This window comes from Taurulus bubalis (genome assembly GCF_910589615.1).
Source record: "Taurulus bubalis genome assembly, chromosome: 3".
Taxonomy (NCBI): domain Eukaryota; kingdom Metazoa; phylum Chordata; class Actinopteri; order Perciformes; family Cottidae; genus Taurulus; species Taurulus bubalis.
The window spans coordinates 18285548-18313517 of NC_136591.1; the positions used below are offsets into that span (position 1 = coordinate 18285548).

Genomic DNA, 27970 nt, shown 5'->3' on the forward strand with positions numbered 1-27970 from the left:
GTACTTCTACCTGTACTACCACCTGCACTTTACCTGTACTTCTACCTGTACTTCTACTTCCAATACTGTCTGACGGCCTGTTGTGTCCCTGCTGGTCTCTGTAGGTCTGGCTCAGTACAGTGGGGACCCGAAGACCGAGTGGCACCTGGACGACCATCCGACCAGGGCGTCGCTGCTGGACGCCATCGCCAACCTGCCCTACAAAGGAGGCAACACCATGACAGGTGAAGCCACGGCGCTCTGCTCCAGATGGATAGAGATGGGTGGATGGGTGGGTGGATTGATGGATGGAGGGATGGGTGGATTGATGGATGGAGGGATAAATGGAGGGATGGGTAGATGGATGGATGGATGGGTGTATGATAGATGGGTGGATGGATGATAGATTGATGATGGATGATGATAGATGGGTGGATGGATGGATCGGTGGATGGATGGATAGATAGATGGGTGGGTGAATGGATGGACGCTGGATGGATGCTGATCTTTGTGAATTATTATCATGTATTATTGTTTTTGCAATAAGTCTCATTTGCATAAAAAGGGCCTAATCTAGTGCCAGATGAGCGCTAACTCACGTAGCACCGTGCTAACAGAAGAGTATTTCCTGATGTTTGGTGAACCTCTTTGCTCCACCTCACAGGGATGGCTCTGAACTACATCCTTCAGAACAACTTCAAACCCAACGTGGGGATGCGACCCGATGCTCGCAAGATCGGCATCCTGGTCACCGACGGAAAGTCTCAGGATGAAATCATCTCCATCTCGCAGATGCTGAGAGAAAACAACATCGAGCTCTACGCCATCGGTGCGTCACTTTGTCATCAGAACCAACAAGAGCTTTTGAGAGGGACTGAGTCTGACAAGGACATGAACATATTATAAATCAGCGTCTGAAGCTACATTGTCCAAATCTGTTCAATATTTTAGATCCATGTTCTACTTCAGAAAGCTGTGAATTTAGATATAGATATATAGATTCATGAACAAGTTGATTTCAAAGCAGACAGAAAAGAACTGAAACCAGGTGATCGGTCTTAAATTAAGAAGAGTATAGTTTGTATGTGAAGTATTCACAAGTTGCGGTACATGGGATTATATTTGATTGAAGTACTTCATGATGGTCTTGTATTTTTGGGGTTTTCTTCTTCGGGCACAGTGTTGACGTTTCGTTGTTTTTCTCTCAGGTGTGAAGAACGCTGACGAGAACGAGCTGAGGTCCATCGCCTCCGACCCCGACGACATCCACATGTACAACGTGAAGGACTTCAAGTTCCTGGTGGACATCGTTGACGAGCTCACCGTCAACCTGTGCAACAGCGTCAAAGGCCCAGGTAGGACTGGGACACTAGACTGGGACCAGTGGTGTTAGAATTAAAGACCAAGATCTCAGAAGGCAGTATATTGACAGAAAGGGATAACAAAACAAAACATTTTAATTGAATATATATACTATATATATATTTATTAGAATGTATATATACTGTATATATATTTATTAGAATATTAATACATATATATATATATCAAAAATATGTAAATATAAAAAATAAATATATTTAATTATTCATTTATATATATATAAATATATAATAAAACATATATATATATATATATATATATATATATATATATATATATATATATATATATATATATATATATATATATATATAAATAAATAATATATATACATACATACATACTTTCGGGGAGTTACCTGTTGTCGAAAGTGAAAACTGTAGCTTCATAAAGTTATACTTCTTATCAGTGGCGGCTTATGGCAATTTCTTTTGGTGGGGCCATCTAATCCCAGTATGATTCAATGCAAAAAAAGATGTCACGCATTACTACTTTGCAGTTAAATATTTAACATTTATTCCAACATTTTGACATACTAAGGACATCGTATTAATACAATTCAGTATATTATAATTAGGGATGGGCATCGTTTGGGCTTTTTCCGATACCGGTGCTAAAACGATACTGGTGCCTAAACGGTGCCTGAACCGATACTTTTTTATTGCCAAGGCAATTTTTTTTCTTAAACTTGAACAATATATTAACTGTTTAAAGTATACTTTAAATATAAATACATAAATACAAAACATTTGACTTCAAATTACAGCTTCAAACTTTTTAACTTCAAACTATAAACAATATGTTTAAAAAAAAAGAACAGACACAAGCATCAGGTGGCCTGATTGGGACCGTGTGCAACAGAACTCCACTCAGAAACTGTTGGATTCTACAAACTGCTGCTTTACTGGACTACACGTCATTATATCATCATATCATCATAACATATCAACTGGGAGAGCTTTGTTCCAACAAGCTGAAGACGGTCGGCACGGCAAAAGTTTGTGCACGTCTCCCCAGTGATCACTCTGTGAGCGAGCACTGCTGCTGCTGCTGTGTGTGCGCTGCTGTGAGCGCAGCAGCCCCGCCCCCTTCAGCCCGTCTCTGCAGGAGAGGCAGCAGAGCAGTGAGTGCGCTCTGATCCACGCTATTTTAATAAAGTATCGATACTAAAAATATTCAAAATCATATTGTTTTTAACGTACGGGTACCGCACTACCTTTTTAGTATTGTGCAACATTACACAGTAGTGTAAAATAAGTATTTAAATCGGCTCAGGCACAGAAAGGAAGCACCGAAATCTGCATTGCTTTTCGGTCCGGTAGGTCCGGTTGATCTGGGACCAGGTGTTTTACCTGTAGTTTCTCAGCCAAAGGTCTTTTCTCAAACGGGTGTTGGAGGAGAGATTATACAGAGTTAGTGTTTGCTTTTCTGTGAAGAACAGCGCTCCTGCTCGTCGCTGTCATGTTGTTATCATGCGCCCAGCCTTGGGGCTTGATGAGAAAAGTCCTCCCGGAAGTCGTTTTTAGGGCACTGATTGGATAAATTGTATGTCATTCATTTATTTCTTTAATCAGTGATTGGCTAAACTGCGTATTAGACCCGTCTTCCTTGGGCAGAATCGATCGAGCCCCAAGACGTGCACGAGCATTAGAGACGTGCACTGGAGCAGCTCAGAGGTGCATGAGTAGAGAGGACAAGCAGGAAAAGCAGATATTTGGCGCAGATATCCTATTTTACAAATATTACTGGGTATATTCCATAGCTTAAAAAGACAAATATTGACAATGTGTATAATTTATTATTATTTTTATATTTTTTTATAATTATATGTATTTTTTATTTTTTTGGGTGGCTCAAGGTGGGTGGGGCCAAGCCCCATTGCCCTCTATTGTCCAGCGGCAACTGCTTCTTATACTCATAGTTATACTTCACAATGCCACAGTGTTTCAGACGTCTATAAATTGTAAAGGTTTCCTGCATTCTTTCATTTGGAGCTCGAGGGCGTGATCGTCTCTGCTTTACGAAACCTTTTGTTCCATTAAAGACATATGAATGATTTGAAACTAATGCGGTTGGAAAGTACACCAGCAAATACAAACAGATAAGAAGAAGAATGCACAATATATACAAAAAATAGGATAGAATATTAATATTAAATTAACTAACAAAACAAACAAAACAGTTGGGAGAACAGATAAGCCTTTGCAGAGAACGCTTTACTTTGACCTTATTTGAAGTCAGAAGAGCTTAAATCTTTAGCGAGGGGCAAACACGGCGGCATCGGGATTCACGGTGTGAAATCCTCGGACATGTGGGCTCATATTCCGGCTTCATCCCTTCTCAGGAGGGGAGCTGGAGGCCCCCACCAACCTGGTGACCTCGGAGGTGACCCACCACTCCTTTCGGGCCACCTGGACGGCACCCGGCGGCCCCGGCGACAAGTACCGCGTCACCTACGTGATGGTGGCCGGGGGGCCCACCCAGGAGGTGAGAGGAACCCTGCACTCATGTTCACTTCACACGAGGAAGAGCCACAAGGATATAGGCACACTTTGTGATCCTCTGGCCAAAATACACCTAAAACAAGAAAGATTCGGTTTTTAATATGTTCTGGAAAAACATATATATATTTTTTTCTTTCTTTCTTTATATATATATATATATTTTATACATCAAATATTTATATACATAAAATATTTATATAAAAAACTATATATATACACATGTGTACAATAGGCTCATGTGTACAATAGGCTCGTTCGTTACAGTTGTGCCTCGCCTAGAATCCAGACGAGAGCAGGCGGCCGCTGCAGGAGGCGTTGTCAATAAACTGCGATCAAGTCGGACAGTCACAGAAAAAATGACTTCCTGTTATTTCCGAACTTTTGTCTACTTGTGGTTTGTAAACATATATTTATGGTGAAATGTGCTTGTAGCTGCATGCTTTGTTCTTTTTATGTCTGCCTGTGAAATACATTACTACTGCTTTTGATGTGTGTTATATAAATACGATTTTGTATTATCAACCACACAAGATATGTTTTAAGATCAAACATGAGACGAATAGTCAACAAGAACTGGCTAATGTCGAACGAGCCTATTATGTCTTTGGTAGGAACCAATGGGCTTGGAGCTGAGAGCCTCAGACAGGAAGTCAGACAGTGTTGAGAGACGGACCAACATGTGGTTGCCATGATAAATATAGAATAGCTTGATGCTTATCTTTTTAAATCACGACTACCACCACGTTCACAAGGCAGCTCGACAGAGAATACTACGTTAAAACAGAAGAACTATTAAAATGGCTCAACGCCGACACATTGGGATCGACGTGTCCTGGATTTTCTCTTTTTTCAATAAGCTTTGACTTTTTGGATTGTGTAACTCGCTGCAGAGCTTCTGCACAATATGATTCAGACAAAAGAGCAGAGAGGTCCAATAATCCAGAACAGGCATGAGAGTTGTGGGTTTGATCATCTTAAACCTGCTTCAGATATAAAGAGCTGGTTTGTTGTCTGGAACCAGTTTGACTCCGTACAAAAGACTCAGATAATTGGTCTATTTTATAGCTCTTCATAAGAGGATTCTGCCAGGAAACGTAATGTCTCCCATCTCCTGGCGCTGGATACGACCCTGAGTATCAAATAGCGGCTCGTTGGCTTATTAATTGGCTCCCTTAAGACCCACCTTAGACGGAAACAGACAGCTCTTCTGTTCCGTCTTATACGTGTGAACCGCAGCAGTCGGCTGAGGGTTGCTACTTTCTGTGAGTTTAGATGAGCATAGGGAAACGGGCTAATTGATGCCTAAACCCCTGCCCTGTTGGTTTAATATCCTCTCATGTTACGTTCACACCAAAAGTGTGAGTTTACTCGCTCGACTTTATGTTGTTATTCGCTTTTTCATGGCAGAAAGAGGGCGCAGCTTATCTCCGTGTCTGAATGACCAGCAGCAGTTTGATTCAGCAATGGCAGGACGGCAGTGATGACGGGCGGAGCATCTCAACGCTGATTGGCTTTCGCAACTCAGCGTCACGAAAAAACTTCGCCAGAATTGGAAAATGTCAACTCGCGTTGTTCGCAACCATTCGTGTCTGTGCATCGACTTTGCATGCAATCCAGTCGCGCGGAAAATTCGCACCGCTTTTGGTGTGAACACAGCATTAGGTGTCATCCTATGGCGACATGTTAAAAAGCAGCTGCTTCAGTGTTCTACATCACCAGGTCTGGCTTCAATCCAGAGCCCTGAACATGTGGCCTCAGAGGCTGGACCTGGATCCCAGGGGCTCTGGTGAAGCTGCACTTAGTTGACACTTAACCTCCCGTCGAGTCGGTGTCTTTAAAACCCTTTTCCACCCTTTGTGCTTTTATTGGCCTGTGTTGGGTGGAGCCGGGTGGGATCTGGATGGCGTCCCCCCACGGAGTACACTCAGTTTAACGGCGTGGACCTCACACCGCTCTCTCCTCCCTCATGTTTACGTTGGACTGCCGAACACATGCGAGATATATTGTGTTTACGCGCCGGGTGTTTAGTGAAGGTCTTATCGGCCAGGATCTCTCCGGGAGCGGGGAGGGTCGGGATGCGGCCTTGGCCCTTCGCCAGCAGGGAAAACTCTCATTACTGCGCATGTTGAATATTTACACTGCACCCAGTGGACTCAAGTGGGGGTGTTTTGTGTTGTATGAGTTCTCGGGGTTTAAGGAGTTGTCTGGACACAACTCAAGGGATATCTTGGGTGGTTTTCATGTTTCAGCTCAATAAATAGCAGCAGTTTACACCTCAGAGGTGGGACCAAGTCCTTTCTGTTGCAGGTCAAGAGTCGGCCTGGAGGCTTGGCTGTGAAGACCAGAGGCGCCTCCAAGTTTCTGGAGTATGCTGCATGTCCTTTTGAATTCTTCCACACTTGCTCTCACTATTTAGGGGTTTTATTTAGAGTTCACGCTGACAAATAATGCAGTGCACGCTGAGTCAGCTCATGGTGTGGAACGCTGGACGCTTCTCACCTTTGACAGACGCCATCTTGGCTCAAAGTTCCCCAGGTTTGCATGATATGTTATGGGAAATTACTTCTCGTTTTCCCAAGAAAGTCCATAATATATTAATATAAATATATTATAGATAGATAGATACTTTATTAATCTTCAAGGAGAAATTTCTTGTCATAGTAGCGCCGTACAACTTAAAGATACAAATAAACACACAAGATAAAAGATAAATATATATATATATATATATATATATATATATATATATATATATATATATATATATATATATATACAAAAGAATAGAATACAACTAACTGGAATTAAATATATTTACAGCCGCAAATTAAATGTAAACAATAGATAGTGCAAAATGCAAAGTATGTATGTGAACTGTAATAGCATACACGTATACAGTGATGAATTAATCCACTGAGGATCTAGCAAGTGGTGATTTGTTGCAAAGTCGTATTGCCGTAGGCAGGAATGTTCTCCTGTAACGGTCCTTGTTGCAGCGGAGTGTGAGGAATCTCTTGGAGAAAGTGCTCCGTTGACCCTGCAGTAGGTGTTGGAGAGGGTGGTCCGGGTTGTCCAATATGGACAAAGGTTTTTTCAGCGTCCTCCTCTCCACCACCTGCTCCAGATACTCCTGCTTGCAGCCAATGATGGAGCCGGCCTTCTTAACTAGCTAGTTAAGTCTGTTGGTGTCACCGGCTCCAATGCTGCTCCCCCAGCAGACAATGGAGAAGTACAGGGCGCTGGCCACAGCCGACTGGTAGAACATCTCCAGCATCTTGCTGCACACATTGAAGGATTGAAGCTTCCTCATGAAAAAGAGTCGACTCATCCCCTTCTTGTAGACAGCGTTGATGTTGGTCTTCCAGTTCAGTCGGCTGTCGATGGAAACCCCCAGGTACGTGTACTCCTCCACTATGTCCACGTCCTCTCCAAGAACACTCAGAGGACTTGGAGCCGTCGCCTTCCTCCCGAAGTCCATCACCATCTTTCTGGTCTTGGACACGTTCAGAAGCAGGTGATTCCCACCGGCCCACTCCACAAAGTCACTCACCACTGCCCTGTACTCCTCCTCCCGTCCATCCCTAATACACCCGACCACCGCAGTATCATCAGAGAACTTCTGCAGATGGCATGACTCCGTGTTGTACTGGAAGTCAGTGATGTACAGGGTGAACAGGAAAGGAGACAGAACAGTTCCCTGTGGGGCTCCACCATCACTGACCACCGTAACAGACAGCACACGGCCCATTCTGACAAAATGTGGTCTGCCTGTGAGGTAGTCAGTGATCCAGGAGACAGTGGACGAGTCTACCCCCACCATCCGCAGCTTCTCACTCAGTAGCAGTGGTTGGATGGTGTTCAACGTTTTATTGTTTCTTGTGGGGCAGTCTACATACTGTAGAAAAGTAGGCAGAGCTTTGTCCAGTGTGGTGTGATTAAAGTCACCAGTTATTGTCATAAAAGCACCAGGCTGTTGACTCAGCAGTCCAGACACAGTGGAGTGGATGGTGTCCACTGCTTCCTCAGCATCAGCTGATGGTGGCACGTAAACGGCGACAACAATGGCCGGCATGAACTCCCTCGGCAAATAATACAGACGCATCCCCACGGCTAACAGTTGAATGTTCGGGCTGCAGAAACGCTCCTTCACACACACATGGTCGGGATTGCACCACCTCTCGTTCACATAAACTGCAATCCCTCCCCCTCTCTTTTTACCCCTCCGTGTAGCGTCTCTGTTCGCCCGTACAGTCCTGAAGCCGGGCAGCGACGCGCTGTGGTCCGGAAAATCCATGTGCATCCATGTCTCTGTGAAACACAAGATGCTGCACTCAAGGAAGATCCTCTCAGTCATTAACAGCGCGCCAAGCTCATCCGTCTTATTCGCCAACGACCTCACGTTCCCCATTATAATCGGCGGCACCAAGGGTTTGTATTTCCTCGTTTTAGCCCTCCTCTTAGCACCCGACCTGCAGCCCCGAGCCCTTCTCCGTAGCTCCAAAGGGATCACAGGCCCGGCTCCAGGCTGCGGTTTGCACAGCGCAATCAGCTGAGCGTGTGAAAAAACAATGGTCCCAGTCATTGTTTTGTTTGTGGCTCTCCGTTACAAACGGAAAAGTAATCAAGAAAGCCACGAGAAAGTTGCGAAAAAGTTACAGTCCGTTGTCCAGGCGTAATTTAAACCAAACAGGAAATAAAAGAAAAAGAAGAAGAGAGGAAAACGTGGAAAAAAGACAGTAAAAGAGAAAACACACAGGCAACTACTGCAACAGGCATCTTACTGGACTTACTTATTTATATCTTCACAGGAAAATACTTATTAGGTTTAATACAATGATGAAATACTGATTTAGGTTTAATACAATGATGAAACACTGAGTTAGGTTTAATACAATGATGAAATACTGAGTTAGGTTTAATAAAGATGATGAAATACTGACTTAGGTTTAATACAGATGATGCAATACTGACTTAGGTTGAATAAAGATGATGAAATAATGAGTTAGGTTTAATAAAGATGATGAAATACTGACTTTAATGAACCCATCAACCTCCCCTCCAGCCCCCCTTATGTGGGCTTTTTTCCCTGTATAGTTCCTCGTTCATGATTCTTCGTAGATTTTAGCTGGTCACACTTCATGATGACTTTCCCACTGGCACTTGAACACACTGTAATGTTTCCGGCCCTGACCTGGTCAGAACTTAGGGGGAGCGCCTACTCCTTACGCCAGCTGTGTAAGGAGGGCCCGTTTTAGAGACAATGACGAATGTTAAAAACCCCATTCGTTCAGTTTCCCCGTGGCCTACCTGTATTATTGAGCCACGTCTCCACTGAACTGTTTTCTCTATTAGAAAAGGAAGATGAACCATTTTACACACAGTGCAACCCAAACGATTACTTACATTTGTCTGGATCTGGAAACGAGGCAGGATCGTGCTAGATTGCGTTCCCTGGTCAATGTTACCTTCTTCGTCTCGAAAAACCTGGAAGTTATCTTATTCCATTAAACGGGAGTCCCCATTGAGTAGAGTTCTACACTCTTATTTGAGAGTTATTATAAAACACACAGTACCATAACTCAGTATTTTTTCTTTACTTGGAAGAATTCCCCGCAGTAGCTAAGAGTCAGTTCACCAGTATCATATGTTTAAAAAGCTACAAGAGTAAAAGTCACATTGTAATTCATCAACCGGTTCTTTTTTGTCTTGGAGAAAATCCCTGCAGCGCTTAGAAGCAGTTACCAGTAATTACAATGTGGGAAAATCTCTGTTTGATTTCTCAAACTGAGTGGTTCCATCTCAGGGACAGAACTAAAGAGGAACTAAAGAAGCGCGCAGTTATCACAGTATATATAGGCAAGTGCGTGGGAAGATCTCTGTCGAAACATAGTGGGAGTAACAGGTGCGTGTGATTACAATCTGCTTTGATCTTGGTCACACGCTCAGTATCGTGTTTGTGGTTACAGCTGCAAAAGCTACTCAAGGTCAGCTGATAAGCTGCAGGACCATATTTAGACCTGTCTGCCATATCCATCTGCTATGACCATATTTAGACCTGTCTTCCGTCTACAACAAGATATCATCTACTATGACCATATATAAATGTCATAAAAATGTCATAAAAAAACAGGAATGTAATGCAGCGTATTTAATCGTGATAGAAGACAATTTCACTCAAAACAATTAGCATAATGCAGCGTGATAAAAAGACAATTCCACTCAAAACAATTTAGTTATAATGCATCGTGATAAAAGATCATTTCACTCAAAACTTTTTAGTTATAATGCAGCGTGATAAAAGACAATTTCACTCAAAACATTTCGTTACTGTATAATGCATCGTGACAAAAGACTATTTTACTCAAAACAATTTAGTTATAATGCATATGTAGTAAAAGAAAAAAAAAGAACTTATGAAAGAAAATAACTCGTACTTTACATAACCCAATCCTCAACAGCACCATGATCACTTTGGGGTTTACGAGACCCGGACCTTCACCCATCGCTGACTGACAGATCCTGATGAAGAGAGATCCTACTTTTCAGATCTCATAATTACATAAGTATGAGCTGACAAATTGCTTCACTGAGTCAGTTTTCATTCCTAGACTCCTGAAACGTTTAGTGCTCAATCCTCTGAAGCCTCAGCTTTGAAGGTCAGAGGAGGTTATCGGTTTGAGTTCTGTTGATTGGTGATTAGAGCATTTAAGGCTTTGATAATTGTATTTTATGCAGCAGAGAAACTCTCTGAGGTTCAATATATTTATTCTAAAAGGAACAAAACTTAAGCAGCTTCATCTCCAGCTGCTTATGACGGCGTATTAGAACCGCTGGAGGTCAAACAAATAATAATGACAGAAAAGATTCTCTGAGATTTTAATCTCAAAGTTTTAATGTTTTTTTAAAGTCACAAATTAACAAGAAAATAATGCAGGTTTGTTTTTGTAACTGCCACTTCCTCAGATGTTGATATTTATCCCGTAGAAGAATTTAAATTCTATTGCTATTATAGTTTTGAAATAAACTCCGCCCCTTTCTTGTTGCAGCTGCTGGTCGACGGCTCGCTGAACACGGCGGTGCTGGAAGGCCTGAACCCTCTGACAGAGTATGTGGTCCACGTTTACTCCGTGGTCGGCGAGGAGAGTAGCGAGCCTCTGAAGGGCACCAAGACCACCTGTAAGTGCCCCCCAATGCTTCATGCTTCTTTTGGGCCGACAGGCAGGATTAAAGAGGACGACGGCGGGTTTTTGTTTTGTTTCCTGAGATAAATACATTTCTCTGCTCGTTACTTCACATACTCACATTTTTTTCTCCTCCTGGTAATCTGTTCTCTGTTTACGTATCGTTTGTATATTAAGCATCTGATATGAGGCGGGAAAGACAAACACAATGTCCCATGATGCAATGGTGTGAGCTGATGTTAGTCTGCGGTGGGGGAGGGGATTGTAAACAGCTGATCCATTAGGGCGGCGTTTCTTAGCGTTAAAATAAACATCTCATTTAAAAACGTGTTAAGTGCACGACTCTCAGTCGCTTTATTTCTTTTTTTAAATGCTCAATGATTTCTCCAATGAGTCTTACAAGACCAAGTGATGGTTTGTTAGATCCTCTGCTGTTGTTTCTTTTAAACCAACACTCTGCTTAGGTCATAATGTCCTCCTGGAGTTCCGTCTGGAGTCCGTCACTGAGGCTTAAACATAAAGCCTGCAGGGCTTAGAGGCCTTAAGCAGCCAGCAGATGAGATGTATTGGTGAAAGCTACGCTCTTAAAAAGCCAAAAGAATCCTTTTTACAGATTCTTTCATTTGGTCCAAAGAAAAGCCGATTGCTGCTCTCAGACTTCTTCAGACAATGCGTAAAAAAGCATTGAATTCATATAATTTAAACATTAAAAAAAGATATTGAACTGATTGTGTTTCTGTCCTCTCAGTGCCACTGTCAGCAGTGACGAAAATGAACGTGTTTGACGAGACCTCCAGCACCATGAAAGTGAGCTGGGACGCGGCGGACGGAGCCACCGGCTACATGCTGCTCTACAAATCCACCAACGCCACCGAGCCTCAGCTGGAGAACGAGGTAAAGTAACGACGAGAGGACGTGTACTGGTTTACCTTGCATTCTCTCTAGTGGCCACCAGGGGCGAATCCTCGTGTTGTATAGAAGTCTATGCTTCATGTGTTAAATCTGCATTCTCTCTACTGACCACCAGCTGTTGAGTAAAAATAACACAATCCAAACTCCTGTCTTTGCCGTCTGTCTCTCTGCAGATCCGTGTTGGGGGGGGCGTAACGGACGTCCAGCTCGTGGAGCTGATTCCCAACACGCAGTATTCCATGTCTCTTTATGCGCTGCACGGAGAAGCTGCCAGCGACCCTCTGGAGGGGAGAGGAGTCACCTGTAAGTCACCTTTACCTGATGAGTTTTACAGGGAAAGCAACGTCCGACAGAAGGTTTAAAATAAGAGCGACTCGTTTTCATGCTGGAAAAACGATCACAATGCTCATTTAAACTCCATAAAAATCCCTCAGCAGCATAATCCCTAAGCAGATGTTCCTCCAGCAGCCTCCGGAGCAGCTTCGGTGCTTCTTGTCTTAAATTCTCCTCGTCTCTGATCCTTAGCTTTACGTCTGACCTCTGAATGTCAGCCACAACTTCAGCAGTTCAATCATCTCCCCGGTTGGAGAAACAGAGCCTCGTAAGAAAGGTTGCGTCATTTTCCTTAAAAAAAAGAAATGCTCACATCCAGATGGTCCCCGACCTCGACCACCTCGCCAGAGTCTCTCAGCTCGAGGCTCACAATCTAGACAATAAAAGCTTGCGTACCTGTACGGCTGTTAGAAGACGACTTCAAGGACACACAAGTCTCTCAAGGACACACTTGTTCGACTTTCGTGAACAATGTTGAGGTGACTTATTGGTGAGAGCAACAAGATAATATGAGATAAGTTAAGATAAGTTAAGAAAAGTTAGGATTAGATAAGATTATTTAAGATAAGTTAAGATAAGATCAGTTAAGATCATTTAGGATAAGATAATCCTTTATTCGTCTTTAAGGTAAAGTGCCAACAAGATACATCATACAATAAAAGAGATCAAAACAAGTGTTATAAATAAGCAAATAAACAATAAAAACGGAATCCATAATAACTTAAATATGATATATACAGACAGAATAACTATTACAACTACAATACACACCGACTTACATGAGAAACCAGGAGATATAAGGCATAACTAGGTTTTAAAAATTAATTGTTTTTGTGAGAGCTGAGTTTACTCAGAACGTTCCGTCCTGTGGTCCCTGAGGTATAGACGTTTGTTCTGAACACGTCACTGCGTTGAGTTCACATATTTTTAACGTCTTGATCGTACATGTTGTCAATGATTCAGTCGCGATGCTCTTTGCCCCCCCCCCCCCCCCCCCCCCCCCCCCCCCGCCCCCGCCCCGCCCCGTCTCCCCAGTCCCCGTCCTTCCTGCCGGAGTCCTGAGGATCTCCGACACCACCCACAGCACCATGAGGCTCAACTGGGATGCTGCTCCCGGAGCCGTCCGCAAGTACATGATCACCTACAGGCCGGAGGACGGGGACCTGAAGGAGGTGAGGTCCAGGCTCAAAACAATTTGGAATGAAAAAACAATAGTTTCAGCTTTCTCAATATGAGAATTCTGCTGCTTTTCTATCAGTTTAAACAGAACATGATTTGAGGTTTTGGACATTTTTTCACAATCAGAAATCTGAATAAATAATAAACGCATTAATCGCCCGTTAAAATAATCGTCAGTTCAGATTCAGATTCAGATTCAACTTTATTATCATTGCACATAGCACAAGTACTGTGACAACAAAATGTAGTCAGTTGCAGATACATTGGAGAGTAACCATTAAAAATGTACCTGGTTTGAGTTAATTGGTGCCTTGCAGCATTAAACAAACCAGTCTAACATGAAGGAACTGAGGAACGCTGATGGGAACTGACCAAATTGAGAACGGGTTGGCATCAGACGAGACAACAAACTTCCAGAGAAAACTGTTTAGAAAAAAAAGTACAATTAAAAACAGATGTTTTTTTTGCTACAAAAACTTGTTCCATCCGTTTATCACAGCGAGCTCGAGCCAGCCGGCTACAGACGCGTAAGAGTTAAATATGCGTTAAACCTCCAAATATATATGGGTGTTTTGGGGGGTTTCCAGAAGAGGAACTTTCAACATTTCACAGGCTCCATTTGCTTCTAAAGAAGTATATTTTCTAGCATTCGTAGCGTTTCTATATTGCGTAGGTTCAACGGTTCAAACCCCGACTACAAAGTCTCGATGGGTTCAAGTGCATCGGACGCACCACTGTGGTATCGGGCCGCCTCGAGCCTGAAGCCCATACTCATGGCAGCGGGCCGATATCTCGGCTGGCTTCGCCCCAGCGTCCTCGTCCTCATCCTTTCTCACCGGGACGTCGGCGGAGGACAAACAGTCTGGCAGGAATCGGGCAGCCGGAGGAAAGCTGTGATGGATGACACGCTGCAGCTCCACTCCTCTCACGGATTACCACTGAAAGCCTCTCGTCTCTGCTGGAGAAGCCCACACTTTGGATGGAAGCCTGCGGAGGGTTTACTTTATTTGACTTTACGTTACAGAGCTCTCCCCTGAAATGGAAAAACTCCGGCGAGGAGACGTGAATCAGCGTTTCGTGCGCCAAAGATTTGACCTGATATTCTCTGACCTCAGAAATATTATGATTTATTTATGTCTGGCTGCTTATCTTAGTGAACACGTTGGTTTCACATGAAACCATTAAAAAAAACCCACATAAGTCACATATTTATCTCTGCTTTTCTGTTTAAAATATTAGTAATTACAGTATTTAAACAGTATGTATACAGTATTATACAGTTTTCTCTGTATTTAAAAATTGTATTTAAAAATTCCTAAGCGACATCTAGTGATCGTATCACGTCAGCAGGCACTTCGTCCAGGAAGGAAAACTTTTTCAGAGCTTTTAAATCAGTTAGCGTCACATACCATGAAGATAAAGGAGTTTTTAAACCAGTTAGCGTCACATATAGCATGAACATAAATGTCACTGGTTCATGTTTAGATTTGTGCAAATTGTTCTGGCCCTTTTATTAATTACGGTAATAACCCTAGTTCTAAGCTCCTCAGCTCAGCCTCTGCGCTTCACCTGCAGTTTAAAGAGTTTTGTTTTAACTCACCTTCATGAAGTGAACGATGACCTCACGGTGACCTCACTGTGACTTCAAAAGCGGGCGGAGGAGCAACAGAAGTAACTGTAGAAAACCAGTTCCTGTAACGTCTGAGCTGATGGAGAAACCGTCCAACATTTCCAACACATTTATGCGATTGCAACAAGGTTTAAGAGACAAAGGCACATTTAAACTGTGTGTTATCCTGTAAAATCAGATCTCACTGATGTGTGACGCTTGTGACCTGCAGGTCGAAGTCAACGGCGACGTCACCACCATGGACCTGTCCAGCCTCATCTCCCAGACCGAGTACGACGTGGCCGTCACGCCTTTCTACGACGAGGGGCCCGCAGTCCCGATGCTCGGAACCGCCATCACAGGTCGGACTCCTCCCTCTCGGCTTTTGTTCATACAGCAGTTTATTTTTGAATGTTGAGCAACTTTCCTGTTCCTCCCCAGCAGGGTTCGTAGCGCCCAACAATGTGATAATATCTTGAAAAGGTTGTTTTTTATTATGTTTAATGGACAATCCCAGTGTGACAACCATCAGAACGGGCGTGGGCGGGTTCATCTCCCGTTGATGGGGATTTTTTTGTTTCGCCATATTTTTGTAAATGTCTTGTTTTCAGGAGGCTAACATGACACCAACAGTATTCTTTTGTAAACTTGCACACTTTATAATTCTCAGAAAAATGATAATAATTAATACTTTAAAGCAAACATTAATGAAACCCCCCTGAAAGCTATTACATTATCAGTAAAAGCTTTATCACGATACCAGTCAGGTCTTTTTATTCAAGATATTTATTTTGTCATATGCACAGATATAACAGACAGTTAGTACAATAAAAAGCTTATCTTGCTAGGTCCTCCTAACACAAATAATTACAATAAACTCAAGGTAAAACAATGTATTTGAATTAAGAATACAAACAAACATTGCTATAAATGTTAATAGTGTAAGAAAATATATAAAATAAGGCACAAAAATGTGACAACAGTATTGCACAATCAGTTTCGCTGTTGATTGTTATTTTTTTGCTCTTGAACTGAGGTCTCCTCTCTCAGGAAAATGTCCAAATCTTGATGTTGACTTTTGATTTTTGACCGTGAGGTCTGTGGATTAATTAAATTAATGTATTCTCTCAAATCAATAAAGTTCAAGCAGAAGTTTAACCAGCAAATACATCAAATCTCAGCCAAACAGGACTGATGTGTTTGTTTAGATACCAAAGTGAGAAAATACTGTGAATTTATGCTGCAATCTGTAAAAACTCTGCATTTCACTAACATGCTTGTAACATTATTTGAAAACATAACTAAACAACTTATTACTCAAATTTTTATTTATCGCTTTATGTTGATTTTTACAAAATAATAAATAATAATAATAATAATTGTATTTATAAAGCACATTTTCACACACAAAAGAGGTCACAAAGTGCTGTACAGTTAAAAAACACAGTAAAAAACACATTAAAAGATGTAAAAAAAAAACCACAATAAACAAATACTGAAAATAAATAAATGAAAACGGATCAAAGTAGGTCATATAAGGTATTTAAAACAAATGCCAGCGTAAACAGGTAGGTCTTGAGTTGTTTTTTAAAAGACATCACTGAATCAGCAAACCTAATTTGTGCAGGCAGAGCGTTCCAGAGTGTGTGGGACGGACAGAAGGTTTAGCTGGTTGGACCTGAGGTTGCGGGCTGTAGAATAAGGGCGAAGTAGCCACATATGAGGGAGTCTGACAAAAGCCCTTCAACATCCCAAACGATGCAGTTATGTGAGTTGTTTAGGGCGGTATAATATATAAATATAACACCCCCATCCCAACCAGAAATGATGTAACATGAACACAATGTGAGGCTGAAGAGAGGAACCTTCACCGTAAACTGCTTTCTAAGAAGTGTCCTCACTGTCAAGGTCTAAAGTCTGGTCCTTCCAAAGATAGCAGTACAAGACCACACACACACACACACACACACACACACACACACACACACACACACACACACACACACACACACACACCACACATACACTCGTCCCTCGGACCTCTTTTGACCTTGTTTCTCCTCCGTGTGAACAGACGTCGTTCCGGCTCCCAAGAGCCTGCAGTTCTCCGAGGTGACCCAGACCTCATTTAGGGTCACCTGGGAGCACGGGGCCCCGGACGTGGCCCTGTACCGCATCGGCTGGACCAAGAAGGGGTCGCAGAACCCAGAGTCCGTAAGTCAGACTGCTTCTCCAGTGTTGCTCTTCACTCTTAGAAGACCGGGTGTTTGAGTCCTGTTCTTCACAAGGTCCACATTAATTAATTTGTCATAATATACATATCAAATGGCAAATTATTACTGCAAGGAAACGTTCACAATGTAATTTTCAGGAATTTCCTTTCAGTTTGGACACATCGTAACATGTTGCTTTCCATCATTAACAAGGCAGGAAGTCATTGTAAAATAAACTCAACAATACGTGAGACTTTTAACAAGTTACAGTAAAATGCTGAAGTAAACCCTTCAATCTCTAAAGATGGAACGATGCTTCTGAAAAAAATGAAGAGTCTCATACAGTCGTAAACTGCTCTGATTGTCCTGGTTCCCCTTTGAGAAGCCCGACTCAGCCTCAACGCGTCAACTCATCAGCGGATAAAACCTCTTTAAATGCTGCAAACCTCGAGCATTAAAACCACAGGCGGGTCCTCTTCAAGCGATCTGTCGCTTCTGAAGTGTGTGAAAGGAAGCAGGACTCAGGACTTCTCCTTGTTCTTGTCCTTGTCCTTGTTCTCCTTGTTCTCCTTCTTCTTCTTCTCCTTCTTCTTCTTCTTCTCCTTCTTCTTTTTCTCCTCCTTCTTTTCCATCTTCTCCTTTTTTTCCATCTCCATCTTCTTCTTCTCCATCTCCTTATTCTTCTTCTTCTCCATCTTATCCTTCACCTTCTTCTTCTTCTTCTTCTTTCTCCTTCTTCTCCCTTTTCTCCGTCTCCATCTTCTTCTCCTTCTTGTTCTTCTCCATCTCCACATTTTTCTCCTTGTTCTTCTTCTTCTCCTTCTCCTTCTCCTCCTTCTTTTCCATCTTCTCCTTTTTTTCCATCTCCATCTCCATCTTCTCCATCTCCTTATTCTTCTTCTTCTCCATCTTATCCTTCACCTTCTTCTTCTTCTTCTTCTTCTTCTTTCTCCTTCTTCTCCCTTTTCTCCGTCTCCATCTTCTTCTCCTTCTTGTTCTTCTCCATCTCCACATTTTTCTCCTTGTTCTTCTTCTTCTCCTTCTCCTTCTTCTCCTTCTTTTTTCTCGTTCTTCTCCCTTTTCTCCGTCTCCATCTTCTTCTCCTTCTCGTTCTTCTTCTTCTCGTTCTTCTTCTTGTGTGAAAAGGTGAAGATGGAGAAGTTCTCCTGCTACATGAGTGAATAGTGAAAGTCACTGAAATGTTTTCCATTAATTTAACGGGAACCTTTGTGTGAGTGAAATAGACTGAAGAGGACACCGAGGTGGACAAAGACACGTTTACCAAATGGGTTGGAGCCGTCTGTCATCTTGACTCTTCTCCAGACTGTATTGGTTCTGTCCCCTTTACTTCTGTCTTTATAAAAAGCAGCTGCATCAACACTCCAAGCCAAGGTCTTCCTCTTGAAATATGCAAACAAGCTTTTCTTGGACGACTTTGTGGGTCTCCAAACATCTGCTTTGAGTTGACTCAAGGATGACAACCGAAGGCTTTATCACACTATTTCATTCCCCTGATTGAAAACTGGAGCTGTCAAACTCACCTGCAGGAGGAGCGCCACCTTCCTGTCGCGCAGAGCGCTTCGCCGTAACGGCCCCGCCCCTCGGACACAGAAAGGTTTGTGAACCCAAGGGTGGTTTGGGTTCAATGGAACGGTCACACGGTGGAACTGTCACTCACAATTTGTCATTAAACTGGGCCTCACGAAATGGCCTTCGCCAAGACTTAAGTAAAAAAGATCCAGTTCAGCAGAGGCAACAATAATGCTCTCTTTGTTTTATTCCTCTTACATTTTGGCCACTTTTGGTCTCCCCTCCCAGCATGCACTTAAGCACAAACATGCGAGAATGAAATCCATACTAGGTTATCTATTACTGTCTTATTACTTCTTACTTCTAATTATTAGACATTTTCTTTATTGTCGGATGGAAACACTGCTAAAAATCTCAGGGCTCGAGTTTAAATGAAACGCAGGGCAGGAAAGTATTTTTTAAATCTCTTTAGTATCTCTTTGCTACAACAAAAAGTATGAGCTTGCTGTTTCATAGTTTAACATTAAGTTTGATTATCAGGTGACTTCTGCACTTTAGTGAGCAACAAACACAAAGAATGTTAACTTGCACGACAGTTGGATTCTTGCGATATGATCAACTCTGGTTGTATAGAAGTCTATGCTTCATGTGTTAAAAATACATTCTCTCTACTGATCACCAGGAGGCGACTCCTCTGATTACATAGAAGTATATGCTTCATGTGTTCAAGTTGCATTCTCTCTCCTGACCACCAGGGGGCGACTCCTCTGGTTGTATAGAAGTCTATAGAAAATGATTCTACTTCTCTTGATTCATTCCCTCAGTAAACATTGTTGACAAAGTTCTTCTGGCTCCGCCTCCTTTAACAGGCCATCATGAGCAGCGAAGAGACCTCCCACGTCCTGCAGAACCTGGACCCCGACACCGACTACCCCATCACCATCACGGCCATCTACCCCGACGAGTCAGAGAGCGAGGACCTGATGGGAAGCGAGCGCACATGTAAGCCCCCTCGTCGCCCTCCCGGCTACCTCCTGGCTACCTCCCGGCTACCTCCCGGCTACCTCCCGGCTCCCTTAGAACAACATTCTGCACCCACGGGTGTAAACGTGACTCACTTTTAAGTAATAACGCTGTTGTTTTCTCGACGTCTCCCTCCAGTGTTGAAGGCTCCAGATGGTATGTTGTGAGAGAAGGTTCCTTTTCATTGTCATGTCCATGAGGTGGTAATGTGGTCCATGACGGACCCCGTTACGTGTCCATGAGGGACCCCGGTACCACACCTCTCCTGTCCTAACTGCATGTTGTGTGTATTGCGGCGCTTCACTGTGCGTTCACACCACCAGCTACTCAAGTCACAGCTTCCTGTTAGTCTTGTAGACATCTGGTTTCTTCAGGAAAGTCTAGTTTTACTCAGCAGTACATCCACTGTAAAGTAGTGTGCAGACCACGCTCAGCTGCTGGTAACCAGAGCAGAAGCGCTGCTAGCTTTTAAATCTTTCAGCCATTTTATACTGGGAACTGACAGATAGAGCAACGCTTTTAATAAACATGATAATGCACTCTGAAGTGTCCTGATATAGCAAATACAGAACTCGATTGCCACCTGTTCTCCTATTTTATTACATCGGGACACATTGTTGTGAATTATTGTTTACTGATTGGGTCATACATTATCATAGTTTTATTAAAATTAATTATTAACTAAGGGAAGGTGTTTTTACATTAAATGCATGAGTTCATAAATGCTAATGATGGCTTCTGAGCAGTAGTCTGTTAGCAGCCGTGTTGCTTCACAGAGGATGTTATTCAATGTGTGTGTTGCAGAGAAGGTTTTCAAACTAAAGCAGTTATCAGAGCGGCTGCAGGAAGCTGCACAGCCGGGTTCTCTGAGCATGTTCTGCTCTGAACACGGAACTTTAAGGTTCTCTGGTTCCATCGTGTCGCATAGACAAAGATCATAAAATCAACGTTGGCTACTCAATTTAGCTCTAGTCCGATGTCGCAGTAGATCGTGGTGTGAGCGTGTCGTGAGTCGTCCTGCTCAGACCTCCATCATCATGATCATCATCATCATGATCATCACCATCATCATCATCATCATCATCATCATCATCATCATCATCACTTTGTGTCTCCACCTCGTCATCGTAACACTTCTGTTGTCGCGTCATCACGAGTTCACCTCCCTCATCACGTCACGTAATCACACTCACGACGTTGCATGTCGTTGTTGGACAGAGTCTCTGCTGAGGGGCGGAGTCTCAGCAGCTTTTAATTCAACAAGTAGAGTTTCTTTTCAAGACCCTGTGACTTAAAATCATCTTAATTAATTGTATTATTATGCCACGCCTATTCACATTTATTTGGTACAATACAAACGTGTATTTTCCACAGTTATTTTCCTTAATATAAAAACCTAAATTTTCTCAATCTCAAATCCCAGATTAAATTTTTCTAACAATGTAACTTGTTGGTTGTTAGCTGCATATCTTAAAAATTGCAGGGACAGGGGTTTTTAATTAGTAATAACCATAATCAGGCACTAAGTATCTGGTGAGAGAAAAGATTTGAATGAAAAGTTGCTGACCTCCAGCTTCACACATTGGCTTCCATCCTAAAACTGACCCTTGGAGCATCACCATCACTGCCATCTTCATCACCACCATCTTCACCATCATCGCCACCACCCCATTGCTAACCCATCGCAGCCCGCTCTGATCTTGCTGGTTTTCTCACTGACCTCTCTTTGTGCTCTCAGTGCCGGCTCAGCCTCCTCGGAACTTGAGGGTGTTCAACGCCACGACAACCACGCTGGCGCTCAAGTGGGACTCCGCCCCCGGCAACGTCCATAACTACCAGATCTCCTACCGGCCCGTCGCTGGAGGCGAGCCGCTCACCGTGAGTTCACCAATTCAATTAAAATATTTATTTTGTGCTTATTTTTGGTTCTGTCCCAATCTCAAAATACAGTCCTACATATTTTACATCATCTTTTTTATATCTGTGAACGTACATTAATATGATGTAATCATTCTTTCACATGAATGGAAAAAGGCAGACACAAAAAATATGTAATTTGTTTTCTTCTTTTATTGGTACTTTTGCCCAATACAAATAAAGCAAAAGAAATACAATTAAATTCAGAAAATAGAAGACAGTAATATAACAAGTTACGGTGAAGTTTCATTGAAGTCACAGTGAAGTATAAATATGTTACTGTTTAATAATGGCTCAACTAAACTAAAAATAATTTAGATATTTATCTATTCTATGACTCAATACGGTACATTTTTAATTTTAGCGAGACCAGAGTTTTATGGAAAATAAAATAAAAACAAGGCAGAATGAAGTTATCTTTTTGTAATATTTGAGTAATACATCTATTTAAATGTAGCAGAATTTACATGAAATAGTGTCATAAAAACTCACTTGTCTGGTTTCATCCGGAGATGAACGCTTGGGCTGCATCTCCATCGAGCGATGCCTCTCTTCGCTAAACCAGTCCTCCCATCAACACCAGGCTGTGAGGAACATTGTGTGTGTGTGTGTGTGTGTGTGTGTGTGTGTGTGTGTGTGTGTGTGTGTGTGTGTGTGTGTGGGGGATTAGAGGAACAATACGACGGCATTCCTCTTTAGGGTGGATTTCCCTGACACAATCCTAAACCGGAGGTCTAGTTGGACTCCAGACTGACGGAGCATCGCTGTGATGGGAACTTTAAATCTGTCAGAAGAGTCTGTGATCTGAGTCCCAGCGCTCAACCAGTTCACACCAGTGATGTGTGAACTCGTTGAAGTCTGCTCTGGATCTTGAAGGACTCTTTCAGGTCCAGAGCAGAAGAAAAGATGTAAAACTCTGCATGAAAAGAAGCGAAACGGATTAAAACACAAACAGCGTCGCCCTTGTGCGGCTTTATGAAACCGATCATTTAGAGTGACGGAATGTTTGAATTATTTACAGCTGACTGCAGACAAAAAGCTAAATAAACACTTTTTTGTAACACTTTATTCTTCACACAGGACACCAGTACCAAAAATACTAAACTCCATTCCAGCTAAAAGTCCTCCAGTTTAACATGAATACATACACAAAAGTATCAGCAGTTTTCTGAAAGTAAACTCATTCTCGTTCTCTATATCTACACTTTTTAGTGAGATCTTTTTGGACAAATTTACCTTTTTTGCTGCCGAAACTCACAATATTTCAATTTTGTTAAATTGTTGGCTTATTTTAATATTCTTAATATTCTCCAGAAAATGTTTAAAAGTGAAAGAAAACAGGAGTGTGTGTTTGTTTTCTAGGTTAAAAAAGTATTTTTGGAGTTAAAACTAAAGTAGTTCTGAGTTTAATAAAATTACTTGTATATTACATGGCTGCATATTTCTTCTTTCTTATTCAACCAAATAAACCTCTAAAAACACAACAACCATATTTATCTCTCGATAAATAAAAAACACGACGTATTAAAAGTCTCCCAAAGTGAAGTGGACTCGTGGTCGTGGTCATCGAGTCTCAGTGGGATGTGGGACTCAAAACATCCCATAAATCACAGAGCGAGTTGACAACATCTGGACGTCCTGGAGGGTTCATGCTCCTCGCTGCTCCGCCACTGCGATCGCATTCCTGGGTGATGACTTGCGGTGACCGGCTCGGGGAGAAGCTGTGTGGGCGAGTGAGGAGGTTTCAGCGGCTACGAATCCTTCATTGTGTCTCTGGAGATGTTATGACAGAGCGTCTAATGGACCCGGGAACCCCCACTCAGTGAAACCAGTGCCTTGGTCCACCCAGTGACTCGGGTTGCTTTTCATCATGTCTGATGACCCCTTGTATCTGTTCTCCTGAGACATGTTGCCCGTCTCACTGCTGCCGTGTTTCCTGTGAGCAGACGCAGGTCGGAGGCAAGAAGACCAGCGTGGTCCTGCAGAAGCTGGAGCCCGACACCCGGTACTCGGTGACCGTGGCCGCCGTGTACCCCACCGGCGCCAGCAGAGACATCAGCGGCGAAGGACAGACCAGTAAGAGCGTCAGGAATGTGCTTCTCACTGTGCTGCTGGTTTTATTCTTTATTTCAAACCTTTCTTATCCATCACGTGAGCAAAAGTCATAATTGTATTGCTTTTCTTTTTCTTTTCTTTTGCATTGGCTTCATTTTTATTTACTTTTTGAATTGAGGTAGAATTTATTCACACAAATAATTCCCATTTGGTCTGAAACTTTATAATCTGGATTTTATAATATAATAATCCAAATGTTGTGGTTTTGAATTTTTCAAATTTACTTAAATTTGAACAAAAACACAGGTTTATTTATTATTAGCTCCTGAAAGATTTAAGTTTGTGAGATACGTGTTTTTTCACCTGAAACAATGAATGAAAGTGGAGAGAAAAGAAGTGATGGCGAGATTTTATGAGCTTTTTCACATGCTGAATATTGAATATTAAAACTTTTAAAGGAACCCCGAAACTGCATCTTTCAGAAAAATGTAGTGGCCAAACATCACAATGTGTTTGACCAAATACCTCGATCTTGATATTGGGATTATATCAGGAAATGACATCACGCTCCACTGAAGCAGCCTTTAAACCGTGAAAAGAAACATTTAGACGATATGTCATATCCGGATGTTCCTACTGGCGCTCACCTGTGCTGCTCCTTCAGAGCCTCTGGGCGGCGTGAGGAATCTGCAGGTGTTGAACCCCACCATGACCACGCTCAACGTGCGCTGGGAGCCGGCCGAAGGCCGAGTGAAGGAGTACAAAGTCATCCATGTGCCCGCTGCTGGAGGAGCTGAGAGCATGGTAGGACTGGAAGGACCACTTACTGTCACTCTGCTTCGGAGTAGTAAAGTGTTTTAAGTTTTTAAAGTCTTTAAATCTTTAAAGTTTTTAAATCTTTAAAGTCTTTAAATCTTTAAATTCATTAAAGTCACGCCACACTCAAAACCACTAACGGAGCGGTTTCTGGCCGCTCCGTCTGGTCCTGAAGCCGCTAACCGTTGTGCTTTGTTGATCTCAGGAAACGGTGTCTGCAGGAACCACCAACAGCATCCTACGGGGCCTGAAGCCCGACACGCTGTACAGCGTCTCTCTGGTGCCGGTCTACGCTGCCGGGGATGGGAAGACCATGTCTGAGACCGGAAAGACCAGTAAGACCGAAGGCTGAGCCACGTGACGTTAAACCAGTTCATTAAAGTCCCTTCAGATGCAGCATCTGACGAGGAGTCACTGGGTTGTCCGTGCAAATACATTAATAATAATAAACATGCAAATAAACTAATAATAATAAACATGCAAAAAAAAAACTCAACTCCAAAATACCTACGTTAAAATAAGGATAAATATATATTTATATATATACCCCCTGTTTTTCTGAGCTTTTGCACCATCAAACATGTAAAATATTATCATATTAAAAACCCAGTACACATATTAGTGTCGCCAAGGGTTTGGAGTCGAGGTAACGTATACACTTTATTGCTCCTTTCAACCTTGACAAGGCAGCACAGACCAAATCCACTCCTTCTGTCCTGACCTTTCTCAATGAAAGCCCCGGACATTAACACTGCAACTGTTTACCAGGTAAAACTGAAATTCACTCATCTTTTCACGAAAACGAAAAGGAAGTCTCCGACAGTATCTGAGGCTGCCTGACTGGGTAAACAGGTTCCTTTAGTCGGTCCTCTGCCTGTGAATCTCTGCAAACCTTTTATTGAGAAAGTGTTACGTATGAATAGTTTTGAGGAATTTGTCACGTCCGAGGTGTTCATTTAAGTTAACTTGAGCTGAGTTGAGTTAAGTTAACTGGAACCTAGTTAACTTAAGTTTTAGTTGAGTTACTTAAAGCGAGTTGAGAAGAGTTTAAATTAAATTGATTCGAGTTGAGTTTATTAAAGTTAGGTTTAGTTGAACTAAAACTGAATTAATATCAACTATTTATAATGAGATGAAAACAGAGGAAACAATTGATTTAGGCTTGGGGGTTGGTTGCTGTGTGAAGGCCGTTAAATGAAGCCCGACTCAGTCCCTCTGATAGAGGACAACCCTTTAAACAGAATACAGTGACGATAAATGTTAAAACACTCTCTTAAAACCTCACGACTAACCCGACCCGTGCACTTGCTCAGGGCCGCTGGGCGGCGTGAAGAACCTGCGGGTCACCGACCCCACCATGACCTCTCTGGCGGTGAAGTGGGACCCGGCTGACGGGGCTGTGCGCCTGTACAAGGTCTTCTTCGTGCCGACCGCCGGCGGCCTAGAGGAGATGGTGAGACTCTTAACTCGTAACTGGTCTGAGCACTGAACCGGACACCAGTTGAACCATCTGAATGACGCCATGTTGTCCAACAGGAGCAGGTTCCCACCGGCACCACCAGCATCGTGCTCAGGAACCTGATGCCCGACACGCTGTACACGGTGTCGGTGCTGCCGGTCTACCCGGCCCGGGAGGGCAAGCGGCAGGCGGAGAACGGGAAGACCCGTACGTTACTAAATATATATATATATATATATTTGGATGATAACAAGATTTGTGAACAACAACTTAAGGACAATAATGTTCCCTCCCCCAGTGCCGCTGGGCGGAGTGGGCACCATGAAGGTCACCAACCCGACCTTCACCACGCTCACCGTGAACTGGGATCCGGCTGACGGCAACGTCCAGGGCTACAAAGTAATCTACGTTCCTGTGGACGGAGGCATGGAGATCGTGGTGAGATCATCTTTCCTTAGTTTAGTGAGCAGACACATCTTAGATCAAATAGAAATATAAAAGCCTAGTTTATGTTATGTGGAGTTAAGTTAACTTGAGCTTAGTCGAATAAACTTAGTCGAGTAAACTTGAGCTTAGTTGAGATGGTAACACTTCGTTTGAAGCTCAAAGCACTCAGCAGGTGACGTCGTGCTCTCGGCGGGATAATCCCGCCACAATAGCTCAAGATCCTTTTTAGAAGAGAGCGTCCATCGTCGCTGCAGGTGAAGAATGTGAGGTTTGTTTCTGGAGAGGATAAAAGGTGTAAATCCTGTTAATCAGACGCCTCTTCAGCCTGAAAAGAGCCGTTAAGAACATCTGACTGAAGATGTGTCTGTTTGGATACACTCGTTTGTCTCGATGACATAACTTCTCCCTCAGAGAGGACGTCCACATCAAGGAGGAGGAGTGTTGCTCCTTCAGTTAAAAACAACAAACATCCAGAAATAAGGGGAATTATCAAACTTCTATACTTATCTTTTAATTAAGTGTGTTGGGTCAAGTTATTTGGAAACATTAAATGTTCAGGTAAATGGAAATGTAACTAGTTTTTCACAAATATAATATTTTAAGAGACGGTTCTGCCCTAAAAACACCAGCAACAATAAATAACAACATCATAACATATATAGAACTGAAATACTCATTTCAGTTCGAAGCTTTGTGACTCCTCCGATCCTCGAGGGGACGGTTTGCCTCTCCGCCCGCTGGAGGTCAAAGGGCAGGGCTCTTGTTAAAGGGCCGCTCTGCAGTGTGTTGAGTTCATACCTTGTGTGTGTTTGTTGTTGTTGTTGCTGTAGGAGCAAGTGTCTGAGAGCACCACCAAAACCGTGCTGGAGAAGCTGCGCCCGGACACCCGCTACACCGTCACCGTGGTGCCGATCTACGCCGAGGGGGACGGGCCCAGTCTGACCAACACCGGGAAGACCAGTGAGTGTGTGTGTGTGTGTGTGTGTGTGTGTGTGTGTGTGTGTGTGTGTGTGTGTGTGTGTGTTGTTCAGGCTTTTATGGAAGTTCACGTGCCTCCACGAGTTGGGAAGGCAGATGACGCGACCGAGGGGTCAAAGGTCAAATGTAAAGAAAGAGAGTTGGTAAAAGAGACAGAGAAAGAAAGAGACTCCACGCGATGATGTCGTCCAACAGGAAGTCAGCATCACCGCTTCCCTCCACAAACAGCAAATGGGATTAACCATGTTAGATTCTGGATTATTACAGGAAATAACTGTAATAACTGTGTCAAACCAACATTTATGATTCTTAAATGTGTCGTTCATCGAGATTATCTTCACAAATAAATCACATTTATGATGTGTGAAGCTAACGTGAGACACCAGTGTACAGAAACATCTCTGTGATGTTTGTTTCCTCCTTTAGAGCCTCTTATGAATAGTTATCAGTGA

At 42.8% G+C, this 27970-nt stretch overlaps 1 protein-coding gene across 1 annotated transcript in view; it reads left to right on the forward strand.

Moving 5' to 3' along the window:
* The window catches only part of col12a1b (collagen, type XII, alpha 1b), a gene marked incomplete at its 5' end in the record, with an annotated part of 114167 nt that overhangs the window by 37786 nt on the left and 48411 nt on the right, over window positions 1–27970 (forward strand). Inside the window, 19 exons of the mRNA XM_079214682.1 lie at window positions 105–224; window positions 644–808; window positions 1188–1334; window positions 3707–3849; window positions 10913–11042; window positions 11796–11941; window positions 12133–12262; window positions 13328–13464; window positions 15313–15442; window positions 17155–17294; window positions 19693–19825; window positions 21585–21724; window positions 23710–23839; window positions 24483–24622; window positions 24840–24969; window positions 25948–26087; window positions 26171–26300; window positions 26392–26531; window positions 27371–27500. Of these exons, the coding sequence (XP_079070808.1) occupies window positions 105–224; window positions 644–808; window positions 1188–1334; window positions 3707–3849; window positions 10913–11042; window positions 11796–11941; window positions 12133–12262; window positions 13328–13464; window positions 15313–15442; window positions 17155–17294; window positions 19693–19825; window positions 21585–21724; window positions 23710–23839; window positions 24483–24622; window positions 24840–24969; window positions 25948–26087; window positions 26171–26300; window positions 26392–26531; window positions 27371–27500 (2601 nt within the window). The remainder of the gene's footprint in view (window positions 1–104; window positions 225–643; window positions 809–1187; window positions 1335–3706; window positions 3850–10912; window positions 11043–11795; window positions 11942–12132; window positions 12263–13327; window positions 13465–15312; window positions 15443–17154; window positions 17295–19692; window positions 19826–21584; window positions 21725–23709; window positions 23840–24482; window positions 24623–24839; window positions 24970–25947; window positions 26088–26170; window positions 26301–26391; window positions 26532–27370; window positions 27501–27970) is intronic.